The 27,748-nt window shown below is 42.5% G+C and overlaps 1 protein-coding gene across 3 annotated transcripts in view; it reads right to left on the reverse strand.

Annotated features, from left to right (window-relative positions):
• The window catches only part of LOC142202747 (substance-P receptor), a 163,683-nt gene that overhangs the window by 13,687 nt on the left and 122,248 nt on the right, over positions 1–27,748 (reverse strand). For all 3 annotated transcript variants that reach the window (XM_075273048.1, XM_075273047.1, XM_075273046.1), the window contains exons 3-4: positions 2,465–2,615; positions 1,550–1,740 (exon numbers count right to left, since the gene is read on the reverse strand). In XM_075273048.1, the coding sequence (XP_075129149.1) occupies positions 1,550–1,740; positions 2,465–2,615 (342 nt within the window). The remainder of the gene's footprint in view (positions 1–1,549; positions 1,741–2,464; positions 2,616–27,748) is intronic.

The raw sequence follows: 27,748 nt of genomic DNA on the forward strand, positions 1-27,748 counted from the left end.
TGGGGCATAATACTGTGTGCAGGGGCCACTATGGGGCATAATACTGTGTGCAGGGGCCACTATGGGGGATAATACTGTGTGCAGGGGCCACTATGGGGCATAATAGAGCATGTAGGAATGCGGCGGGGGGTCGGTCGGTGAAGGTCTTTGGTGTCGGTCAGGAGGGGGGGGGGGTATGTCAAAAGTTCGCCACTGGACCCCGCCATTCCTAGTTACACCACTGATTATGGGAGAAGAACAGGTATACACAAGCCATGCACAAGAGAGACTACTTTATTCTTTATTAATAGGCTATGCTGTATTAAAAAAAAAAAACCTGTATATACCAGAGTGCTTAACAGAAGTGTAATGTAAAGCCTCAATATGTAACAAGTACCCCATCTACTACCGGCCATATATGCTGGCAGGGGTATCATTATAGTGGGCACAGAGGTATAAGTCACAAATGGAACAGAGGGGACCCAATGGCCTCTATGTCGCAGAAGATGACACTAGGATTGTGAATAGCGGGATAGATAGTAAGAAGCCATCTTTCAAATTCTGCAGAGGAACTCAAGAGTTTTAAGCTAAACCTCCGTATACTGTTGTCTCCTTACGGTACACTTAAGCACTCAGGCATTACAGTTTAAGACCTACAGTAGTATAAAAATGTTTTATACATAAAGTGAAAATTTCAAAGACAAAAGAATATCAGAGAATAAATCAGGTTTTTATTCCGGTCCTACAAATGTCGACTTGAAAATATTGAGGGAACATTGGATGTACGATAAAGAAAATCAAAACCCAGGGTGGGTAGAAGGTTAGAAGCATTGCTCTGAACTTTTGTAGAAATAATAATATGATAAGCGCTGCTTCTGTAACAAGACATCTTCATGGCATGCTGTAATGGATGACACAAAGCTAAATGCGTTTTCTCTACGGCAGCAGGTGGCCGGCAGCGCCAATTACATTTTTATATCTCTGGACTTATAAAGAAATTGCTTATATAGTGTATAAAACGGCCGTGTAAAATCATCCCTTATATTTATTGTGTTACCTTACAACTATTTACCTGCTCCCAATATATCGTCTCCAGACCTTTATTACTGCTCAGTACTGAGAGACTGAATGACTGAAGAGAAACACGTTCGGCACATCGCTATATATGTTGTACGCTTGTAAGGCCTCTTTCATATCACCTATCTTATTCAGTCACATGAGGACCCCCCCGAATGGAGTACCAAACACAACTGCAAGCGGTGTGCCAGTGAAAACACACGGACCCCTTAGACTATAACGGGGTCCGTGTGCTTGCCGCCAGATCTCCGCAGGGATCATGCGGACATGAAAGTAGTTCACAATCTACTTTCCTGTCTGCATGATTAGTGGCAAGCACACGGACCTCATTATAATCTATGGGGTCCGTGTGCTTTCACTGCACACCGCTTGCAGTTGCGTTCGGTATTCCGTTCAGGGGGTCCCTGCCTGAACGGAATACTGAAAGCAGATGTGAACAAAGGGTAAGAAATAAGACCCAGTCAGGCCATGGCAATTGGGGCTTAACACTCACCTGTCATTCAGACAACAATAAATGATGGGGTTGTACATGGTGGAGCTCATGGCCAGCCACATAATGGCCAGGTAAAGTTGCTGGTAGAACTTCTGATTTGTGTGACTGAGGGTCTGCAGCAGAAAGTAGATATGATACGGCAGCCAGCAAACTGCAAATGTACACACTACCACGATCATCATCTTCACGACCTGGGGGGCAGAGAGAAAGAAGTAAATCAGATATGGGATCTAGCGGTAAGTATTAGCTTGGAGGATTCTAAGAATCATTGTCGCCTTTCACTAGATCAGGGGTCAGCAACCTTCGATTCTCCAGCTGCTGTGAAACTACAACTCCCAACATGCTCCATTCACTTCCATGGGAGTTCCAAGAACAGCAGAGCAAGTACGCATGCTGGGAGTTGTAGTTTTACCACAGCTGGAGAGACGAAGGTTTCCTACCCCTGATCTAGATGGAGTTTAGGATTTGTAATCGCACAAAAGCTGATATGTTCCAGATTAAAGGGTATGTAACCTTCCAGTTGACTTTTCAGGATATACTACTGTTCGTAGGTTCTTCAAGCAAAGATCACTCCGCACAGAGAACTAAATGATCCTGAAACTTCCTTCCTTCCTTCCTTCCTTCCTTCCTTCCTTCCTTCCTTCCTTCCTTCCTTCCTTCCTTCCTTCCTTCCTTCCTTCCTTCCTTCCTTCCTTCCGATTCCTAGTATGTTTTTTTTCTTATGTGTGTCTACTTCTGTAATATATTACTGTGTATTATCCTGTATCTTTGTTATCTATGCTGCTGTAACACACTGGGACTATTAAAGGATTATCTTATCTTATATGACTTGAATGACAATTTTTTGCAGTTTTTAGCAGTCTCTTTAATTCACAGTTGTCCCTATCTCTTATAGATAGAACAAGAGATTCTCACCTTGCGTTTTGCTACCACCTGCTCGTGGTATCGGTCTGAAGAGTCACCAGGGATCTCGCTGGCCCAAAGAGTCATACCAATGAAGGTGTATGCACACCCTATAACCAGCAGAGGCAGTACGTAGATGAGGCAAAAAACAGACACCTGGTACCTATAGGAAATATGAATAAGATATATCACCAGGTAAAATGCTGACGGATAAGCTTCTAACATAGAGTCTATGAACAGAACAATATCATGTGAGGTACTTGCAGTCACATTGTGTAGAAACGGCTTTATGTTTGTGCTATAGTAATAGGGGTTTGGTCTTTATTAATCTATGTGTAAGCTATGAAGTGCTCGAGAGTAATGGCGGCAAATGCTGAACAGGTATATGAGCTTGCAATGCATTGTCTTTACTGCTATTAGGGTCACACATAGCATCTGCAGTACAACTAACCCTGCTTCTCTGAAATCTAGCCCTCTTATACCAGCCACTGGTCGCACAATGTTATGGGTACCCACAAGTATACCTAATACATCCCGTCATTATTTGCTCTTGCAGGTGAGCAGGGTTTCATGTGCTTCTCCCTCAAAGGTGAACTCGTACTGTTAGAGTTAGAGGAAACCTTTAAAACTCTGCAGAATTTGTAATTACTTATATTTGCAAAAATGTTTAACTTTTAATTATCTACAAATATAGATATGATTATGTACATGGGAATACCCCTTAACATTGAGTTAAACAGAGTTCTAATGGTACAACTTTGATTCAACAATCTCAGCATAGGGACCCTCACTTATCACAACTGGTGTGCCAAAACTTCTATCTCTCATGTAGATTTACAATTGGACACATTGCTGATCCATATGCCACACTACTTGTACTCCTCACATATCGTAGTGATGAACAGACAATAACATCACAATTGTGAGTATAAATCTGGTTGTCCAACACATTACTTGACTTGGCAAACAACTTCAGACACAGCTTGTGTGGCATCTTCTGAGCGCCTCTACTGACTGATGTGTTCCTGGAAGAGGGACACACATCCTAACACGCTCTTCTGATAAATATACAGTGTAATTCCAGCAGACACCAGGCAGGTTGTAATCTGCTGGATGCATTGACAATATGTTATTATAAGAGATAAACAGTTTAGAATTTGATTTTTTTTTTTTTTACAGCCAAGAAACAGGATTAGATGATTTAACTTTCCCATTAGTGCGGTGCCCAACGACGTGAAAATGGTGCCCATATTTATCATAACACAACATTTGTGACAGCCATCATCAAGAAATGGAATGCCCACATAGTCTTGCTATATACAGTGTTGGCCAAAAGTATTGGCCCCCCTGCAATTCTGTCAGATAATACTCGTGTTCTTCCAGAAAATGATTGCAAGCACAAACTCTTTAGTATTAATATCTTCATTTATTTTGCTTGCAATGAAAAAAACACAAAAGAGAATGAAAAAAAAGTCAAATCATTGATCATTTTACACAAAACTCCAAAAATGGGCCGGACAAAAGTATTGGCCCCCTCAGCCTAATACTTGGTAGCACAACCTTTAGACAAAATAACTGTAAACAACCGCTTCCGGTAACCATCAATGAGTTTCTTACAAGGCTCTGCTGGAATTTTAGACCATTCTTCTTCGGCAAACTGCTCCAGGTCCCTGAGATGTGAAGGGGGCCTTCTCCAAACTGCCATTAAGAGATCTCTCCACAGGTGTTCTATGGGATTCAGGGCTGGACTCATTGCCGGACACTTTAGAAGTCTCCAGTGCTTTCTCTCAAAAACATTTTCTAGTGCTTTTTGAAGTGTGTTTTGGATCATTGTCCTGCTGGAAGACCCATGACCTCTGAGGGAGACCCAGCTTTCTCACACTGGACCCCACATTATGCTGCAAAATTTGTTGGTAGTCTTCAGACTTCATAATGCCATGCACACGGTCAAGTAGTCCAGTGCCAGAGGCAGCAAAGCAACCAGAATTGCAGGGGTGCCAATACTTTTGGCCAACACTGTAACACTGCTCGCAAATACCATACAATGGATTGTTGTTTATAAGCGGCTTTATGCCATATTGCTCCCTTGCAGCTGTACATGGTGAAGGGGTAGCCATCTCAACCAGACCCTGAGCAGTCCTATCAGCTCGTCTGCCATATAAGAAGATACAAGACAATAGATGTTCTATAGTAGGTTCAGGTACTGTTATATGCAAAATTTTGTATTGGGGTCCCAAAGCTTCAAGTTATACCCTTGACAAGGTGCGTAGACTGTATGACTTGCATAAATGGATAGCAGCAAAGGGGCGTGGGTTGGATTAAACTGCATCATGGTGCACCAAAATCCCTCCAATTTCTTCCTATTTTGGCGCAAATTAATAGATAGTATAAAATTATAGTAGAGATGGGAATTGACAGAGTCCCCAAATTTATCATCCAGTATAAGGCCTTCTGATAAATCTGGCTCATTTTTTGACTTTCTAGTCTACAGGGATACACTTCTGATAGCTCATTCGGATGGTCAAGCACTCATTCAGCTGACAGCTACTGTATATCAACCTACTTCCACATTGGTACCTATGTACTGAATAGAAGGGGAGAGAAAACTGGTAGCTGCTTATCTTAAAAGTATGCAATCCAAGTGCCCGATCCTAATTTTACCCAACGTCTTCCGTCACAAGGTCCTGATAGACATGGTCATCAGAAGAGCACACTGGATTAAGTGGAACTGGCCAATACACCTTTAAAACTTATGACTAGAGATGAGCGAGTAGTGAAATATTTGAGATTCGATATTCGTTTTGTGTAGAGCCTCAATATTCTATATTATATATACTCGATCGAATATCGAATCCCATTATAGTCTGTAGCAGACTCGTCCTTGCTAGTCGGGAGAGCTGGCAGCTTGCTGTTACGAGGGAGATTACTTTTTTGTCATAGGAATGCATTGACCAACATTGATTGGCCAGTGTACAGTATTCGGCCAATCAACACTAGTTCTGCCGGAGGCTCGTCTGTGAGGAGGCGGAGTCTAAGATGGGACCACAATGGAGACTGCTGTGGTACAATCTTAGACTCCGCCTCCTCACAGACGAGCCTCCGGCAGAACCAGCGTTGATTGGCCCAATGCTGTACACTGGCCAATCAACGCTGTTCAATGCATTCCTATGAGAAAAAGTAAGCTCCCGCATAAACGCAAGCTGCCAGCTCTCCTGACTAGCAAGGACGAGCCTGCTGCAGAACCAGAGTTGATTTGCCGAATGCTATACAGTGTATAGAATTTGGCCAATCAATGCTGGTTCTGAATCGAATCTTTACTGCGAATAGCGATAGTATTCGAACGAGTACGAGTATTTTGAATACTGTAGTATTCGTTTGAATACCTACTCGATTGAATACTACTCGCTCATCTCTATTCATGACCACTGTCTAAACCTTTGACAGGATTAGTCAGTCTGCCCAAGTGTATTAGTCTGGAGCGTTCCTTTAAACAATGCTTGCAGGGTGTAGAAATTCACAATAGTGACATTAAGGAAGTAGTTGCCTTTACTAATGCTTATGTTTCATCAGCTGCAGATCCCAGAAGTGTAATGTCTTTGTCTTCAGCGTAGTCTTGGGGTTACGTTGATCTAATAAATTAATGGTGGATGGAGAACGTGTTTTTTTTTCTAAGAAGTGTAATAAACAGCTGTGTCCTCAATGACGATATATCTATTTCCTATTTATGGCCAAATTGGTTTTCAGATTTTGGCCTGATTTTATTTTATAGTATAGCCAAAACTTATGAAGGTCTCTAGGGCTTATTTTTATTATGATATATTGAAAAAGCAATACCTCGTAATATCCAACATCGTACAAGATGAAAATTGTCACCCATAGCACCAAAAATAATGGTCCTAGGCAGCTCTAAATATCATAATGCTGGATAAATTTTAGGATTTTCAACTTTGTTTTCAAATATATTTCTGCTGAGATGGGTGGAGGCTTTGGAGGCTTCTGTATGAGATAACATCTTGTGTAAGAACCATTGGAATTTCATAAATCAAATAAAAGACATTCCTAGAACCAAATGTGACCGCTGAGACACAGATTGGACATAGATGTATTACCAGTTATGGTGCAGTGCGTTGGTACTATTGTTACAAATATGCATTGAATTCCACCCACCACAAGTCTCACAAGATGAATGGACCCTTGAGGCTATAATGGCAAGGACATAACCACTATCCAGAAAGAACAAATCATCAAGTGTTACGGCTAGACGCTTCCTTTACACATTGTACCATTCACCCCGACTACCTTTTATTATGTGACTACATGGGAGTGAATCAATGTTATATTATAGATTATTCTTAGCTTTCCTCTTGGATATTGAGATGATTGGCATAATGCCCAAAAGTATTTGGGTGTTTTTTGTTAGTGATCTGACCCCACTTATCTCAACAAGGAGTAAGGTAAGAGTTGGTTCCCTGGAGGAATCTGGAGCTGATTTGGAGTTGGATTCTACCTCAAAATCAGCTCCGAATTCCATCCATCCAATATGTTGAAGAAAGAAGTATCCTGCTCGATCTTCCAGCAGATACTGAAATACTCACATTGATTTAGCCCCATTGTGTCTGAGATCCGGGATCCATAGACCCAGAATTTGGGGAGGAATCTGTGTTAAAAGACCACCCTCAATACCTTTCCACATTCCTACCTGGGAACCTACCCAAAGGAAAGACAAATGTATGCTCTCATTGCTACAGCAGTCATTTTGGGATGTCTGAATATGCTAACGTGGACAATGAATTAGTGTGCATTGGAAAAAGCTGGATAAAGAACACTATATGGATGGTGCTCAAAGTGGAGGTTCCAATTTTGCCTCTTGTGAGGAACCCCACAACCCAACCCATGACTGCACAACTGACAAAGCATTGCTCATTGGTCATACAGTATATCTGATTGTCATCCTATTCAAACACACAGACAAAGGCAATAGACCAAAAATCCCAAAATTAGATGGACCGCTGTGCAATGTAACATGAAAACTCATGAATATACAATGAACACTCATGGAGATGTCTTGGTAGGATCTAATTTGATTCTGGCCAGTGCTGAATGGATGTGATGGAAATGTTTAATAATATAAGGGTGCATTCAGACTACGTAACGCCGGGCGTGTATGAGAGCCGTACACGCCGGCATTACGGCAGACTGCCGAACACTTCCCATTCACTTCAATGGGAGCGCTCGTAAACGCCGCTGTTACGAGCGCTCCCATTGAAGTGAATGGGAAGTGTTCGGCAGTCTGCCGTAATGCCGGCGTGTACGGCTCTCATACACGCCCGGCGTTACGTAGTCTGAATGCACCCTAAGTCTGGCATTTACAAGCCGCAGTTCAATGGCAATGACCATATTTTTTGTGAAGTAATATTCAGAACGATCTTCGATTTTCCATTCAAAATGTAGAGTTTTACATGACTGGAATAAATTATAAGAATTGGATATATTATGCAAGAAGCAATAGAGATGCTGCTGGGAAGATCAAGTATCCCTCAGATGTAACAGACTTGTCTTCTGAGCCATCTTAGGTTGGCAAGACAGATGTCTTAGGCCGGGTCCAGATGAGATTTTTTGGGCCGGATTTTGACACGGAATCCGCGTCATAATCCGGCTCAAAAAACCGCCTCTCATTTAAATCAATTTCTTTTTTTCCACAGGTAGTTTGTTCCTACTCGCGTGAAAAAGAAGCGACCTACTCGCTCTTCAGGCGGATTCCACGGCAGGCGTCCGCCTCGCGGCACCTCCCTCCCGACTAGGCCAATTTATTTGGGCCTAATCCGGAGTGGAATCCCGCACTGCACCGGCATCCAGTTACGGCTAGCATTTTTTCTACGGGAATCTGGGGCGGCGTCCCCATCAAATTCAGGTCCAAAAAACTCATGTTTGAACTTACACTTAAGTGGGGGAAAACAAAGAGCAGTCAAACCAAAAAAAGTGAAGAGTGGGGTCTTTGTTTGGTTACTAATGGGAATTTTTTTCATGGACCAAAGCTGCTTTTTGTATATTATTTCACTATTATCTCATATGATGAATGACATCATGCACCACTTAGGCTAGGTCCATATCTGTGACAACACGTTTCACCGATTCCTTGTCAATGACTGGTAAAGCCACTTTATTGGCCAACATTTTGGCATGGGGAGTTACCACGTGGAAGGGTAACAGACCACAGAGTGCTGTCGATAGGTGAGTATATCTTTTTTTGTTTTACTTCCACTCCTGGACTATCACTTTAAGACCAGGCTTAAGGGACATTCCTATGGGGTGGTAATGGTGCAACGGAGACCTTCACCATGGCGGCCGTGCAGTGTCTTAGGACGTGCAGTTTTGCCATAGAGTGTTAGAAACCCCCCCGCTGTTTTCCACTGTATTATTGACTTGTATAAGAATATCCTAAAACTGAGAATTTTTAGACTTTTTCATTCTATTTTTTAATTAGATTCTTTTAACCAAAAAAGAGTTGAGTTTACGGCTGGATCCGCTTTCCGTCTCCTTTTTGTCATAAATAAGTAAACACGTGGTCATGGAAGATATTGAGGTCACTGAACTAATTTGCTTAAAATTACCCAGAATCCTTATCAGCGGCTTAAGCAGCCGTCTTGACAAGTGGAAAAAGAATGTTGGATTCTTCATGTAAATCCCAAACACCCGGCTGTCTTTGCTTTATGGAAGCAGCCACTGGGAATGGCTGTGAAGTTTTCATGGGTGATTTAAACATTTACCGAGCAGCTTTCCTGCAGTTTCCTTGCGAGGTCTCCGGCTTTCTACACAATAGAGGGAACCTACACAGGAGGTTTAGAGAAGCAGCCCGAGGCACCTCTGTCTTCACTCATCATTAGCACAGAGTCTGTGGAAATGTATACAGAGCTGATAAATATTCCAGCTTCGCTGCACAAACTCTCCAGAGGATACATAGCTTTGCATTCCATTATCATCCGCTAAATTCCCCCAAATTTATTACGAGGATGTAAAAAAACATCATTAACATTAATTATCTAGTTAATGTTTGGGAAGACGGGCGAAATGCTTTAAGACTCAGTTGTCAGGTCAGGTCAAGTAAAAAACAGGTGGCAGAGAAGAGAGAAAAATTTCCTCCTACTGTATTTTTGCGTTATCCGGTACTCACAGATGATAGAAGCATCTGAAATGAAACATTTGCTTAAAATAAGACTCAATTAAGAGAAATCCAGAAATCTACCCTCATTCTTATAAGGTGTGTGTTCTGTCAGTTGTTCGGGTGCATCAGGTGCCTCTAATGAATGGGTAGTCGGCTCTGCCTAGGCCGGATGCCTAGGCAGAGTGAATTCCACCCGGAAGAGGGCGCGGGGACCCTGCGCCGGGAGAAGACTTCAAGCAGAATCCAGCCGACCGTCACTCGTGGACTTGGTAAGTATGATTTTATCGAATGTTGCCTACCCCTGAAACGAGCATTTCCCCCCATAGACTATAATGGGGTTCGAAATCCGTTCGAACAGTTGAACAGTGTGCGGCTATTCGAATCGGATTTCGAACCTCGGACACTTTAGTGTTCGCTCATCTCTAGTAGTTACCCAACACTCAAGACTTGTGACCACCAACATTCTCATTACTTTAGGACTGGAGCTGTTATTTGGGAACTGTACAGTATATTGTTACTATTTCAGCACTGGGTAGGTACACAGGAAGGAATTTGGAGAGGAATTATAGGTGGTCTTCTACCCCATATTGCTCTACGAATTCCAGCACTGTGAACTTGTGGTGGAGAGTCTGCTTTCTGCTGGTTGCTGAATAGCCTCACACACAATAGGGAAAAGCAACTGTGGGGAAGATAGCAGTGGTGCGGACTCAACCAGTCAGAGACAGGGACACACATCTTGCAGCAAACCAGTACAGCCTGAACCTGAGGAAAAATAATATGAAACAAAATCCTGCTTGTCTGAGCTACTAAGTAAGCAGAAAATACTAACTGTACATGTGGCTTACTACCAGCCCCACGAATCAAACAAAAAATACTGCATCATCTCAGCCAGTTCTCAATGTCAGGACAGACCCAGGCACTTCCTCTCGCTCCCAGGATCTGCCCTGAAGTGCAGGCTCTGCAGCCTTTTATGGTCCAATAATGAGCCTATGACCCGCCCCTGGGGCTGAAACCTATTCTAGATCCGCCCTGGACCACACATATGCCAGAAACCTGGGGCTGATATAACGGGACTCCACCAATCTCCACCTTCTCACACAACATATGTGGCTCAGCCGCAGAATCTTCAGCAAGATGGTGCAGATTGCTGACAAAAAAGAAGTGTCCATCAACGCCTGACATTGGAAACAATAAGAGGCAGGTTCTGGATGGAGTTTGAAGTTTCTTTCTGTGAAATCCATCTCAAAATCAGCTCCATGTGAACCTACATTCACATGACTGGGGAGCAAAACATCCATTCTCATAGATCCCTTATACATTACAGTGTATGGAGGGTGTGTGAAGACCGATAAAAATAGAGTGTAACCTATGTCTTGATGATCTGCAATATTGGACCATTAAATCATTATCCTTCATGTGAATAGCCCCTATTCACAGACATAGAAAGCAGTGTGGCCGTGTGATGGCTGTTAAACAGGCTGTTTATGGCATTGAATGTAGTCTTATGATCACCTGTCGTTAAAGTGTCTTTGACTAAAAAGTATATAGAATATAATTATGTTATATACAATACCGACAGAACATAATATCTATAATGTGTAATGTATTATACCTATAAAATAAAAATAAGAGATTCAGCTCATTGAAATTGAATATGAATATTTCCTAAAATAAAACTTCTCCCCAGTCTTGAAGCATAGTATAAAGCTGACAAGCGAGTATAAAGCTGAATGTGAATATAAGGAAAAAAGATGAAGGTTTCATTTGGTTTAGTATTAAAAGCACAATTTTCTTGAGTTACTGGACTACATTTTGAAGAACACCACTGATCCTCCATGAACACCTTTAGGATCTGGGTAGTATTATAAGGCTAAGTTCACACGCAAATACATGTGTGCATATGCATATTACGCATGTACATATTTCTGCTCACAGAAAAAAGTAGCCTGGCGGTCTACCTAGACCACCATTGGGAGGGGGCGGATTATGATGTGGATTCCGTGCCATAATCTGCCCCCTCTGTGCCCGTGTGAACTAGCCTTCTGGCAAACAGAACCATATGCATGGACCTTGTGTAGTAGGACATGGAGTCCCTGCAGGTCTGTATTAAAGAGACTGTCCAGGAGCTCGTAAATTATAGTCTTTATCCCACAGGGTATGTATACCTCTCATGTATATTCCTCAGTGCATCCTCTTTGTCTCCTTGCTAGCTCTGTTCTATTATGGCAGAGTTGGGATCTGAGACTACAGTTTAGCTACAGGGCCTGCATGGTGTCCAGGGTAGTCTAAGACTCATCCCATTTCTCTATCATTTGTTCAGGCTCTTCCTCTTCACCTCTGACTCTTCAGATTGGCTATTGAATATAACACAAGTCTATTTTAGGTCCATCAGGAAGACAAAATGCATACAGACTTCTAAATAAGCCTAGTTAGGCTAGGTTCACATGGATTTGGGAGTGGATTGTGCCCCGAATTGGTGGCAGATTCCGTCTCGAATCTGCCTCCCTTTTTATAATGGGAGGCAGAGATCATAACAGGAAACAGAAAAAAATCAGCTTATTACATGGCCAGGCCACGGATTCCATGGCTCGCGAGTGCTGATGCCCTGCAATCCTGCAGCCAAATACAGCGGTGGAAAATGAAGAGGAATTTCTCTTCATTTTCTGCCGTGTGAACCTAGCCATAGGCTTCTAACTAGTATGTTAAAAATGGGCATTGGGTTACTCTGACATGTATTAAGGCAAACGATTAGAGATGATCGAGTAGTGTTCGATCGAGTAGGTGTTCAATCGAATACTACGGTATTCGAAATACTCGTACTCGATCGAAGACTACTAGCTGTTCGAAGTGTAAGGTTCGATGCAGAACCAGCGTTGATTGGCAGAATGCTATACATTGCCAATCAACGCTGGTTCTTCTCTTACCTTTAGAAGTCTTCTCCGTGCAGCATCCCCGCGGCGTCTTCCGGCTTGAATTTACTCTGCCTAGGCATCCGACCTAGGCAGAGCCGACTGCGCATGTGCGGGCATGCCCTCGCGTGCGCAGTCGGCTCTGCTCAGGCGTCGGGCCGGGCAGAGCTGACTGCGCATGTCCGCGCATAACCGCGCATGCGCAGTCAGCTCTGCCTAGGCCCCGATGCCTAGGCAGACTGAATTCCAGCCGGAAGAAGACGCGGGGACGCTGCGCCGGGGGAAAACTTGAAGGAGAATCCAGCCCGACCGTCACTCGTGGACTTGGTAAGTATAATTTTATCGAATTTTGCGTACCCCTGAAACGAGTTTTCCCCCCATAGACTATAATGGGGTTCGAAATCCGTTCGAACAGTCGAACAGTGTGCGGCTGTTCGAATCGGATTTTGAACCTCGGACATTTTAGTGTTCGCTCATCTCTATAAATGATCCTTAGTTAGGGGGAGCTGGAGGGTCACTAAAAGTAATTCAATACCAAGAGAAGTGTATGGAAGAATCATTGCTGAAACATCTGAAAGCTACAGGAAACTTACCCAAATCCACTCATGCAAGTTATACACTGTATACCAATAAGTATTTGGCCACCTGTGGTAGAATAGAAAACCAACATTTATTCCTATTCAATAGTTGGTAGACCCCAGCAGGTGAAACTCCTGGTGTATGTGAGTTGGGTGCGGTTTCTCTGGCCAGCACTCGTCAGTCTCTATCTCCCAGTTTCGGAGGTCTTCCAACAATCACCGTTCACCTTCCACTTCGTAATCACATAGGCTACTGTGGATTTTGGGTAATTCAGTTCACTTGCTATGTCCCTTAAGGATCGACCATTTCTGTGGTACCCCACAATTACCCCTTTCTCGAAATCAGACAACTCTGCACTTCGTGGCATCTTGCATGCGACTAATGTCAATGCTGTTTCCTATTTAACGGCGGAAGGTGTGACATACATCACGACCGCAGATATCTTCATTTGCATGGGGGTCCAAATACTTATTGGTAGACAGTGTAGAATGAACCTTGAAATGACTGCCGTATATCCCCCTGCCAGTGGACTGTTTCCTGCACTCTGGACTATTTATACAGTGAAACCTCTTCACTCTTTGAGAAGACTATCCTCTTACCCGGACCAGATTTTCTGTTAGGTATTTTTAGTTTCACCATATGTATTTAGCATATAGGCACTCTTATCGAAGACCATTTTTAAAGTCATTTTGTATAGTCCTCTCATTGAGGTTTGACATTTGTTGAACATGGTAGCTGGTAGTGGAGGTCATGTGCCAAAATAACCAAAATAACTTGTCCCTACCCTGGGAAGAAGTCAACCCAAAAGTAGTGGAGGAAAAGACTATGACCAACTATTATCCTTCATAACAATGGAACTTGTGTACATCTTAAGACTTGTTGTTACCATACTCACCCTACGTCACCCCACCATTTTTTTTTACCAATTGCACCGTGCTGGTCGCCCTAACCAGAAGTGCCACGTGCCTGATGCTGCAATCATGAGGAGGGCAATTCAGCATCAGAAATGTGGTACTTCTGGAAATGACGTTCCTGATATATTACCGGCTACCAATATTTCATCATGATCTGTTACTCAACCCTACATTTCCTGTGGAACAAAACAGCTGCACATGGTCACATGAAGATGGTAATGTAAGATATAGGTTGTATATGTAACCATGGGTGAATTTACTATTCATTTGCAATGATAGATTTATCTCAAGCAAGACCCAAACCACCTAGAAGCACTTTATGTGCACACATAAGTAATGCCATACAAAGCTAACCAATTCAGAAATGTACAACTGGTCACCCCTTTACTTTGTCAAAGAGGTGTGCTCTACATAGGATATGGAGTTTAAAAATGGCCATCAGTTTAGCAAATAGATATCATGTTACTCCTATTTATACATGCACACTTGGCTGCCCTATACTTATTTTGCCTCCGTGCACATTAAATGGTCAGAATCAATGGGTTCAGCCAGAATACATCGAATGTGATTGTTGCTGTAGACACTGACTTTTCACAAATGTTATATAAATGAATAGTACATGTGATTATAAGAAACTTTCTAATATATCTTATCAGTGGAAAATGCTTCTTTCCCCTTATCAGGCTGTTTCCATGCTTCCCCTTGCTTTGATATACTGAGTTTCACTCCCACCAGCCTGCTATATCTGTTTCCAGGTCTCATAACTCAGAAAGACATGTCTGCAGAAGTCTTTGGAGAAGGGAAGGGGAAGGAGTGTGAAGGAAAGAAAGACAGGTTTTGTCTGATGCTGGAACTAAATCGGGGATTTCTATCACAAGCAAAGTACTTTAATCATATCAGTACAGGCCAGTACTCCTCTATATATTTGCTTCATGATCTTGTGGTTGTTTCTGTGAGAGAGACATATATAGAGCAGATTCCTATCTACTTTCTGTGTGCAGTGTATTGCTACTAACAGTGGCGTAACTACCGCCGTAGCAGGAGAGGCAGCTGCCACAGGGCCCAGGACATTAGGGGCCTGGTGACAGCCGCTACCGCTGCTATCATTATACTCAGGGGTCTTTTCGGACCCCCCTGAGTATAATGATCGGCGGCCTGGGAGAGGTAAGAAACATAAAAAACACTGTTACTTACCTCTCCACGATCCGAGCAGGCTTCGGCCTAGTCGTCTGACGTCTCATGACCACGGCCTGCGCCCCAGTTCATGTGACGTCTGACGTCATTGAAGATCGACTACTTCGGAGGCCGACAGCGTAGGAGACGGGAGATAGGTGAGTAACAGAGTTTTTTTTTTATGTTTTTTCTCCCCCTGGGTCTCTGATTATTATACTCTGGGGTCTGAAAAGACCCCAGAGTATAATAATTGTTTATGGGTGTCCACAATGGGACATAATACTGTGTGCAGGGGCCACTATGGGACATAATACTGTGTGCAGGGGCCACTAAGGGACATAATACAGTGTGCAGGTGCCACTATGGGGTACAATACTGTGTGCAGGAGCCACTATGGGGGATAATACTGTATGGAGAGGCCACTGTGGGGGATAATACTGTGTGCAGGGGCCCCTATGGGGGATAATACTGTGTGCAGGGGCCACTATGGGGGATAATACTGTGTGGAGGGGGACACTATGGGGATAATACTGTGTGCAGGGGCCACTAAGGAACATAATACTGTGTGCAGGGGTCACTATGGGGGATAATACTGTGTGCAGGGGCCACTATGGGGGATAATACTGTGTGCAGGGGCCACTATGGGGTACAATACTGTGTGGAGTGGCCACTATGGGGGATAATACTGTGTGGAGTGGCCACTATGGGGGATAATACTGTATGGAGGGGCCACTATGGGGGATAATATTGTGTGCAGGGGCCACTATGGGGGATAATACTGTGGTCAGGGGCCACTATGGGGCATAATAGAGCGCGCAGGAATGCGTAGGAGGGGGTCGGTCGAGGCCTTCATGTGTCGGTTGGGGGCCCCATGTCAAAAGTTCGCCACGGGGCCCCCGCCATTCCTAGTTACGCCACTGGCTACTAGTCTCCATCCACCAGCTCAGAGAGAACTACAACTATGAATAGAGAGGGCAGGGGTAAATATAAGACATATAGGCTACATGTGCACATACTATAATATTGATTTATGCAAAGTTTCTTGAAAAGTTGACTGTACTTTAAAGTACAACCAAACTTTCGGACAGCTTTTATTCCATTAATAAATTTTGTAATATACTTTATTAACACATTTCTGGGACATCCTGCTTTCACTGGACTATGGGTGAATGGTTGTACAGACTCTTGTATAATGCAAGGAAACAGAGAGCGGTGGCGTCACTTCATACACATAGTTTGGGCATTATAAAACCTACAGTCGGGATTGGCAAAGTTCTATGCAGCAGCAGATTCTCCCAGTCCTGACAGTTTTTTTTGTAACTGATGATATCTGGAAGTTACAGCTAGATCTTAAACATTTCTAGGTTTTATAATGTCAAGATATTTCTGATGTGACGCCCTACCCACAGCTTCAGCTTCCCTGCATTACCTAAGAGTCCGTCTCTATGACACACAATAGATATTTAATCTCTCAATAGAGAATTCAGGGTTTTGCAGAAAGAAGCCAACATTTTTGTAATAAAGTACACAGTATTATAATTTATTAATGTCACAAGTACTGCCGGAAAAGTTGTTGGAAAGTTTAGTTATGCTTTGAGTACTATATTTGTTGAATGATAGTAACACATTATTCAACTGGGTAAAGAATCTTCTACTTCATAGGTGCCCAACTGTGGCCCGTGCGTCAATTCTGGCCTGCAGTATAAGTAAATTTTTTTATGTAGATTGTGAGCCTCCATATAAAGATCACAATGTACGTTTTTTATTTATTTTTCCCTATCAGTATGTCTTTGTAGAATGGGAGGAAATCCACGCAAACACAGGGAGAAAATAAAAACTCCTGGCAGATCTTGTTTGTGGCAGGATTTGAACCCAGGACTCCAGCGCTGCAGTGCTAACCACTGAGCCACCGTGTTGCCCAATTATATTTAGCTTTTGAGAACATACCTAGTGTCTTCTAGAGTGTCTTGTTGAATAGATCTGAGTGTAACAAACTCTATTGAGTTATTTGTTCCAGATTCTATGTTTAAGGAAAACTTAAGTTTATTTCCAGATGAAAAGGTCCATTGTTATATCTGATGAGAAGGAAAAACCTCCTCAATCATACATATTATTTCAATAAATATCAAGGTTGGTCCATGACTTTGTCCAAGTTTTTATTTTTGGCCCATTGTGTATTTCACTTTGGCCCCCCTGTTTTAGATAATCAAATTAGAATTCTAATATACTTTTTTGATATATATATATTTTTTTTTTACCGTATATACTGGAGTATAAGCGGACCCGAATATAAGCCGAGGCCCCTAATTTTACCACAAAAAACTGGGAAAAAGGGAATTGACTTGAGTATAAGCCGAGGGGGGGGGGGGGGGGAATGCAGCAGCTTAAAAATGTCAAAAATTAAAATGGTTTTAGGGTGCAGTAGTCGCTGGGTGCTGGGAAAGGGGAGGGGGTGTTTTGGTTGTCTGTCTGCCCCTTCCCTGAGCTTGAGGACTGTCCCCCCCCACTTGGAATGCAGTCTGGCTGAATATAGGGTATCTGCAGTGCTCCTATTAACCCCTTCCCGACAGAATAGGAACACTGCAGATACCCTATATTCAGTAGACCGGGCACTTTCAGACACAGGGATACCTAATGTGTTTGTGTTTCACAGTCATTTTCTACTTTTATATGTATTCTAGGGAAAGGAGGGATTTACAACTTTTATTTATTTATTTTTTTTTTAAAGATTCTTTTTTTCCCCTACCATTTTAAGGGAGATTCTATGCATTGATATTGCAGCTGGTCATAGACCCCCCCCCCCCCCTCCTAAAAAAATATATATTTTTTTTGCTGACTCGAGTATAAGCCAAGGGGGGCTTATACTCGAGTATATACAGTATGTTGATATTTGCTTTGCATGCAGGGCCATTGACAAGTGAGGAAGAAAAGGGTAAAGAAGAAATGAACGACTACTTTGTGTCCTGTACAGGACCTTGGGCACTGCAGGAAGACTGAAAAATGGAACAAGATTTGGAGCAGTGTAGAAACAGGATTATCCTAGGCCCGTGGAACAGAATAAGATGTCCTCCCAGCACGGCATGCTGTGGAGCACACACTAAATCTTGTGCACATTATCGGATTAGCAGAAGATTACAGTAATTAACAGAAGGGTGAAATTAACCCCATTTCCAGCTGTTTTTGAAAGGAGCACAGGGTATTGAGGAGAGTGATGTGTCACTGGGATATTAGGATATACTGTAACTGCTATCCATACTGGCATAAATGGGCCATGTTCGGTATTACAGGCGCTCTAGATATTATTCATGAATTTGTGTTTGCATGAACCTGGAGCTGAGCTTGTAGAGTGACAAAATACACGGAATACTGTCACCTTACCAGCAGGATTTTGCATTATCTAACAGAAATTGGGGAGATTGTATAACTGCAAGATTCCAATTAAAGTGGACCTCTTCTCCGAAAGTGTCACATACAGGTTAAGAGCCTGCAAGATGATCCTCGTTGGCTGTCTCTCTGCCACACTATAGACACTGAGGAACAGATCCTGTTGCATCTTCTCCTCCTCCACATCTAGCAAGTACTTTTTTCAATCTATTAACACAATGCTACTATCCTGTAATACATGCAGAGATCTTCTTGTCCCTTGAATCAATATCGTAGACTTCCCTTGAAATGCCTATCCTTTTTCTTAAAAGGGTTTGTGATCTTCAAATCACTTTTACCAGTGGTCACTCCTTCAGGTGTTTACTATGTACCTGTGTTGAATGTTTAATATTAGGAATCTCAGTTTAAGGTTTGTCCAATTATCCAATTTGCAGCTGAGGAGGAATATTTAAACTCCCTTCCTCCTTAGCCAAGTGCCTGCAATTTGTTTACCTTGTCTGGCTTTCATATCTGACTCTGACGTTATCTCTTGGAACTGACCTTTGGCTTGATATCAGAAATTCACTTGTCTCCTGATTCTGACTCTGATGTGATCTCTCAGAACTGACCCTTGGATAGATACAGAAAAACTACGTCTCCTGTCCCTGGCTCACATGTTTCTTCCTGAACTGATTGCTATGTAGTACATGTACCATCTTGATCTGTCCTTCTAATCCTGATCAACCTTGTAATTTTAATGTGGGTTCTGGTTTTATTTCTGATTGGGGATTGCTTATTTCTGGTATGGTTTCTGTGTTGATAACTTGGACTTGAAATTCAGCAAAGTCTGGTCTTGCAGCTGGCACTGGTGTAGGTGTTTGGGTGTCTGGGACCTATCTCACGCCACTGTATGGGAATTACACAGCTAGTTTTACTGTTCTCTGTTATCAGCCAGATCCTGCTATTTTCTAAAAGTTGCTCCTGGGTCTTTACCATAACATCTGAGTTATCTGCCCTCTCTTTCTCTATGTAGCATGGGAATCACACATCTCATGCCTCTTATTTCCACTGCCTCCCTCCACCTTTTTTTCTCAGGAGGGATTGTGTTTCACATAGTTGGCAGCAGATTTGTTCTGTGAGCAAAGAAACAGTCCATGCAAAGTTAATAACTAGAACATTACCTTGCACATTGTAATACGGGGCAACGTCTGCAAGAGTGGAAAAAAATCATTGTAATCGTAATCACACCAAGCCCTGGTAGCATAAAAACAAAGGTGCAGCACAGAACCCTGCAAGATAATGAGAATACTAAAACACGCAACCAAAAAAAACCTGTTTCCTCAATGTGGGGCTTTAGCCCATCATGGAAATAACGGGTCTTTTGATATTTTATTTCACCCCCTCCTTAGGCCAATGACTCTTGTAGTTGCAGTTTCAATAACTAGAGTCAATGAGTTGCTATATCATTGTAACCCAACAGCTCTCCAAATAGATGTAAAGATTTATCTGTTAAATAGAAATTATGTGTCAAGCATACTTGACTATGGGATATAGAAAAAAAGGACTTGGACCGTGTTACAACTCTCATTACCCCGACATCTATGAGGATAAACACACATAAAAACATCATCAAAGTCGGCAAATGATTGGATTTATTCTACCGCTATCAAAACCTCCATTTGTGGGGCCACACGGTGGCTCAGTGGTTAGCACTGCAGCCTTGCAGTGTTGGTGTCCTGGTGTTCAAATCCCACCATGGACAAAAAACCATCTGCAAGGAGTTTGTATGTTCTCCCCGTGTTTGCATGGATTTCCATCCCATATTCTAAAAAAGACATACTGATAGGGAAAAAATGTACATTGTGAGCCCTATGTGGGGCTCACAATCTACATTTAAAAAAAACAAAAAACAAAAAAAAAAAACCTCCATTTGTGCTGTCATTGTATAACCTAAAGCTGGTGCATGATGCATTGTTTGCATACAAATCACTCAAAAGAAGTGTGAGTTATGTGAAAAAAGTTTGGCTTTTATCGCAATTCCTACTCACATAAGACAACAGAAATGTTAAAAACATCTAAAAGCACCAAAACGACCTTTCTGAGACATCCGCATACAAATGCAGCACACATCACACTAGGAATTGTCCTTTTTTGTTGTATAGTTTTGGGTGTGTGGCATATTTTATATTAGTTTTTTTTCCTCCTATTCATTGTCATGCATAGTCTGTAATTGCAAAGTACAGAGAATTTTTTCCTTCCCCAGGTCCTACGGGAGATAACAACTTTTTGGTTAAGGCAACACATAGCAAAATGCAGCTAAAAAACACTTTTTTCGCTGCTTTTTGGCTGTGTTTTTCATTTACACCCCTTAAACCCAAAGTCTATGGGTAAAGGCAGTGTCTCCGCAGGTTAAATTACGCAAAAAAACATTCGGTAACGCTAGGTTGACAATAGTGTTCGGGTTTCCGTCCTTCAGGTCTACATGAAGACCCAAAAGACGGAGACCCTGTCTGTTTAAAAAGCAGTTACATGCAGAAACCCACAGACCTGTTTTTACCAGTTTTTGGGAGGAAAATGGTGAGGAATTTGGTGTGGAAATTCAGCGCTGAAGAAAAAGTTTCCCATTGACTGTGGAATCCACATAAGATTCTGCTAGCAGAAAAAGGAACCCATTGAAGTCAATGGGAGGCTTTTTTTCAGCGCTGAAATTCCACACCAAATTCTTCACCATTCTCCTCCGTGTGAATGGACCCTTATACTTGAGGGAAGGAGATATTAACAGGGCAATTTTAGGGTTAACATTAGGGCTGCCCTTGTAATATGCTTGGGTGACAGGATTATACAGGGTCAATTTCCTAAACCCATTCTTGGTTCCCTTTGCATTTGGATAAATTGTGGCCCTAAAGCTTTGGTATGACACCTTTCATCTGGAGCGTTCCAATTATTTTGCAATTTTTATATCATCCAATCATTGGGGTTAGTTATATTTTAGTTGATTATTAAATGTTATGTTTTATTTATTATATAATGGTGGATATTTTCTTGCTTGCATTGAGAAAAGCCCCACCGATTTTAAGCAGAATCTGGGACTCGAATGCTAGTGTGAACCTAGAGTTAGGCTGAAGCCCAGCGTTGTGAAAAAGTAATGTTTTACAGTACCTGCAAAATGAATGGGATTCTGGCTAGTCCCATCCATACGCTGCAAAAAATAAAAAATCTGTAGCGGAAAAACTGTAGTTTTTAAAATCGCAGCATGTCAAATATCCCTGTGGATATGCTGGAGTTTGCCATATAGGAATAATGAGGTCGGAACATCCGCAGAGGAAAACTCTGTGATAACGCGATGCGTTTTCGCCTTAGTCAATGCCCAAGGCTCACGTGGTGTAAATGCCCTGGTTTCGTAACCACATATTCAAACATGGCTTCAAACTTTATCACATATTCGGCACAAGATAACTTTGCAGAGATTCTATTAGTATTGTGCTATATCACATTTACATTGTGTACTTTTAGACAAGATATACAGATGTATTTTTATGTCACCTCACAGTGACTTGAAGCAGGGGTCGTATGTAAGTGAGGTGGCCGCTACAGGACTCGGAGCACCAGAGCAGCAGCGATGTAACATGCATGGCATATAACTGGTGAGTAATGGCTGTTTCTTCATTTCGGAAGACTTCCTGCTCTTGGCCACTTTCTTTTAAACATCCCCAGAAAATCCTTTAAGGGCTGGTATAAATAATACATTCTACTTGTACTCTGTGAACGGAGCCTTTACTATTATGTATTATTTACTAGGTTTTTATGTGGTCTATATACAATTTACCTGGTGTTCTCCAGGGCTGAGCACAGAATGTTCTCCTAAATGTAGTACAAGAAAGAATGTACATTAGGTCAATTATGGCAGGCACAGATTGATAAAGACATGTCTAATGGTCTCACTTGCATGCCACCTGCACTTTACACAGCCTCGATAGGAGTCAAAGTCCTGAGAGAACATGGTTGAAAATAAGGTTGCCAAGAACAGTGAAAATAGGCAAAAATGCATTACATACTGTAGTCGAGATATGGCAAAGTAAAGCTTAAAGTGTTTCCACTATAGACATATTGGTATATCTAGCCAGGGGTCCTCAAACTTTTCAAACAGGGGGCCAGTTCACTGTCCCTCAAACCACTGGAGGGCCAAAATATAGTTTCAAAAAATTTAAGATTATATGCTCTACAGTAGCGCCCCCCCACAGTATTATATGCTCCACAGTACGCCCTCCACACACAGTATTATATGCTGCTCAGTACGCCCCCACCCACACAGTATTATCTGCTCCTTAGCACGACCACCCCCCACAGTACAATCTGCTCTTCAGTACACCCAGCCACACTGTATTATATGCTCCTCAGTACGCCCCTCCACACACTATAATATGCTCCTCAGTACACCCTACCCCACTGTTTTATATGCTCCTCAGTGCGCCCCTCCACACACTATTATATGCTCCTCAGTACACCCTACCCCACTGTATTATATGCTCCTCAGTGCGCCCCTCCACACACTATTATATGCTCCTCAGTACACCCTACCCCACTGTATTATATGCTCCTCAGTGCGCCCCTCCACACACTATTATATGCTCCTCAGTACACCCTACCCCACTGTATTATATGCTCCTCAGTGCGCCCCCCATTCCACTGTATTATATGCTCCTCAGTACGTCCCCCACCCCACTGTATTATATGCTCCACAGTACGCCCCCCCACTTTATGATATGCTCCTCAGTACACCCCCACTGTATTATATGCTCCTCAGTATGCCCCCCGCCCCACTGTATTATATGTTCCTCAGTACGCCCCCCCACACTTTATCATATGTTCCCCAGTACATATGTAGCCCCCCCTACACTTTATTATATGCTTCCCAGTACATATATACCCCTCAACACTTTATTATATGCTCCCCAGTACAATTGTACCCCCACACTTTATTATATGCTTCCCAGTACATAAGTACCCCCACACTTTATTATACACTTCCTAGTACATATTTACCCCACACACTTTATTATACGATCCCCAGTACATATTTACCCCCACACTTTATTATACGATTCCCAGTACATATTTACCCACACACTTTATTATATCCTCCCCAGTACATATTTATCCCCCACACTTTATTATACACTCTCCAGTACATATTTACCCCCCACACTTTATTATACGATCCCCAGTACATATTTACCCCCATACTTTATTATATGCTCCTCAGTACATATGTACCACCACACATTATTATATGCTCCACAGTACATATCTATCACCCCCCGCCTTACATACACACTCACTCTATCATACTTACCCATGAAGAGCCGCCGCGCGTTCTCCTCCTTCAGAATGCAGGCGTGATGACTAACGTCATCGCACCTGCGTCGGGACAGAGGTCACTCTGACCGCGGCCTATACTGACAACTTTCAGTTGTATGTGCATTTGCCAGTGCTTATGGGCCTCCTAAGGTTTATGGGCCCAGGTGCAACTGCACCCTCTGCCCCCCCTCAAGTTACGCCCCCGTCTAAACTTCATAAATATGAGAAAGTATCTTATAGGGTGGAGTCACATCACCCCTGAGGGGAAATGACATCACCTTCATTTACAGATCAGGGGTCAGGAGATAGATGGTACCCACATCTATGGTGCATTTTATAGGTATTCCATATACAGATGCGTCCACACCTAACTTAGATCAATTTTAGCTACGTTAGCTTAGGTTTTTGTCTCTCCTCCATGGTGTTTGCCACCATTTGGTAGATGGCACCTATTTAAGGGTTACTCCTGCTCTCTGTAGGAGACTTGGAAGAGGCAATAACTACTGAGGCCAGGAGACCTGGGAGGGCCTTAATATTACAGTGTACTTGCAAGGAGGAAAAGGACACCTATGACCAACACATCTACTGGATTCCCAAACCAGGGTACCTCAATAAACACCTGTGGAGCGGATAATTGTAGTGATGGATGATGGATAGACAAGTGGTTCATTGGCCATGGTACAAGAAGGAACAGTATAGGCCACAAGAGTGCCATACTATCACTCCCCTGGCATTAGTGGCTGTATGATGGTGCCATGGATAAAAGTACATAAACATAACACAAGTGGGGTCAGACAACCACAGAAGATACAGTGACAGATCAGCTAGACTGGAATACAGGGAGTAAGTGAACTGGATCCACACTGATATATATACCATGCTAAATAATTCCATTAGGTGTGTTGCATGGCCTTGCCTATACCAATTCATTACAGTGGCAGTGAAGAGGTTAATCTCATTATAGATCAGGCTTGCTTACTGCCTTGCTCTCCCCAGGCTGCACTGAAGTGTAATCTGTCTGCACGTTCTGCGTTACAGATATTGTGCGAGAAACAATAAAAAAGGAAAACAGAGAAAAGCAATTTAAGTCTAATGTCTGAGGATCTCCGCTGTGCAGCGCCTGCTATATCAGTCACAATAAGGAAATTGCAATATTCTGATAGGGTCACTCTTCAATTCTGTACTCACAGATAGGCCTTATTCACACATCAGTGTTTGGCATTGGTATCTGTAAGCCAAAATCAGAAGTGGGTTGAAAAATACAGTGTAATAAAAGCGCCGGGGAAGGTGGGAGGGGAATCAAATTTTTACTGCCTTTACTGCGCACTATTCAACCGAGTACGAGTATTTCGAATACCGTAGTATTCGATCGAATACCTACTCGATCGAATACTACTCGCTCATCTCTAGTCAATCTAAAAATAATGGTGCAAATTGGTGTATGGCCACTACAGAGCACGTATATAATGTTCTGGGTCAGGTCGCATCTAAGACCACAATGACCTCTATAGCTACTGGAAATCATTGCTATTATTCCTGAAAAGCAAGTAGCGCTATAAACCCTCATCCCTATCATGAGCAATGGCTTCCAGCTGCATATGGACCAATGTGGAGAATATTATCGCCCACTGTGGATTCTTCGTTCCAGTCTAGCGCTGACAGTCTCTACAGTAAATCTTCCCACCCCAGGCATTTACAGCAAGCTTCACCACGACAGGCAGTAACCGGTGTATACATGATAAATCCCTTCAATTACAATAGCATCCGCCAGCCCTCCCTGCCCACGGTGAATTGCATCTCTGGGTTCTCCGGCAGTCAGTAAATCTCTGACCATTCATCATTTTACAGAAAGGTGGCAATACAGCGTGGACATGATCATATGCCCTGCCATCAGGAAGGTACAGTAATCTCCCAATATAAAGGTATCCATCAGATAACAGATACAATAACAGACACACACAGATGAAAATCCTTTCTTTTTATTACAACTTTTTTTTTTCATTTTTGGCTTAATCTGATTGAAATTTCACATCCAAGATACATTAAATTTCAATCTTTCTGCAATACGAAGCAAATGGAGGGAAGAGAAGTCTCATCTGCCTGAACCAATTAACTCATTGGGGCAGATTTACTATTACAATGTTGAATCGGGAAGCGGAAGCTGCAACAAATGTATCACAGTGGTTTGTGCTGTATGATAATATATATATATATATATATATATATATATATATATATATATATATGTATATATATATACACAGTACAGACCAAAAGTTTGGACACACCTTCTCATTCAAAGAGTTTTCTGTATTTTCATGACTATGAAAATTGTAGATTCCCACTGAAAACATCAAAACTATGAATTAACACATGTGGAATTATAGACTTTACAAAAAATTGTGAAACAACTGAAAATATGTCTTATATTCTCGGTTCTTCAAAGTGGCCACCTTTTGCTTTGATTACTGCTTTGCACACTCTTGGCATTCTCTTGATGAGCTTCAAGAGGTAGTCACCGGAAATGGTCTTGCAACAGTCTTGAAGGAGCTCCCAGAGATGCTTAGCACTTGTTGGCCCTTTTCCTTTCACTCTGCGGTCCAGCTCACCCCAAACCATCTCGATTGGGTTCAGGTCTGGTGACTGTGGAGGACAGGTCATCTGGCGTAGCACCCCATCACTCTCCTTCTTGGTCAGATAGCCCTTACACAGCCTGGAGGTGTTTGGGGTCATTGTTCTGTTGAAAAATAAATGATGGTCCAACTAAACGCAAACCGGATGGAATAGCATGCCGCTGCAAGATGCTGTGGTAGCCATGCTGGTTCAGTATGCCTACAATTTTGAATAAATCCCCAACAGTGTCACCAGCAAAGCCCCCCCACACCATCACACCTCCTTCTCCATGCTTCACGGTGGGAACCAGCCATGTAGAGTCCATCCGTTCACCTTTTCTATGTCACACAAAGACACGGTGATTGGAACCAAAGATCACAAATTTGTACTCATCAGACCAAAGCACAGATTTCGAATCCAAAAGAGCATGTAGACATGGGTGGCACTACTCACACAGAGATATACATCTGTACAGGAGACAAAAAAACGCTAACTAACTCGTAACGAGCTTGAAAAAGTATATTTTGTATACGAAACAGCTGTCGCCCGGTTGCTGAGCGTGCCTCCTCCCGCTTTTAAACTTTGTATGGACATTCTTCAATAAAGTTTCAACTTTTTACGCTACTTTTGGTGAGTGCCAAGCAATTTCTTTTTATTTTTTCAAAGCACAGATTTCCACTAGTCTAATGTCAATTCCTTGTGTTCTTTAGCCCAAACAAGTCTCTTCTGCTTGTTGCCTGTCCTTAGCAGTGGTTTTCTAGCAGCTATTTTACCATGAAGGCCTGCTGCACAAAGTCTCCTCTTAACAGTTGTTGTAGAGATGTGTCTGCTGCTAGAACTCTGTGTGGCATTGACCTGCTCTCTAATCTGAGCTGCTGTTAACCTGCGATTTCTGAGGCTGGTGACTCAGATGAACGTATCCTCCGCAGCAGAGGTGACTCTTGGTCTTCCTTTCCTGGGGTGGTCCGCATGTGAGCCAGTTTCCTTGTAGTGCCTGATGGTTTTTGCAACTGCACTTGGGGACACTTTCAAAGTTTTCCCAATTTTTCTGACTGACTGACCTTTATTTCTCAAAGTAATGATGGCCACTCGTTTTTCTTTACCTAGCTGCTTTTTTTCTTGCCATAATACAAATTCTAGCAGTCTATTCAGTAGAACTATCAGCTGTGTATCCACCTGACTTCTGCACAACACAACTGATGGTCCCAACCCCATTTATAAGGCA

The sequence above is a fragment of the Leptodactylus fuscus genome, chromosome 5 (genome assembly GCF_031893055.1).
Source record: "Leptodactylus fuscus isolate aLepFus1 chromosome 5, aLepFus1.hap2, whole genome shotgun sequence".
NCBI lineage: Eukaryota > Metazoa > Chordata > Amphibia > Anura > Leptodactylidae > Leptodactylus > Leptodactylus fuscus.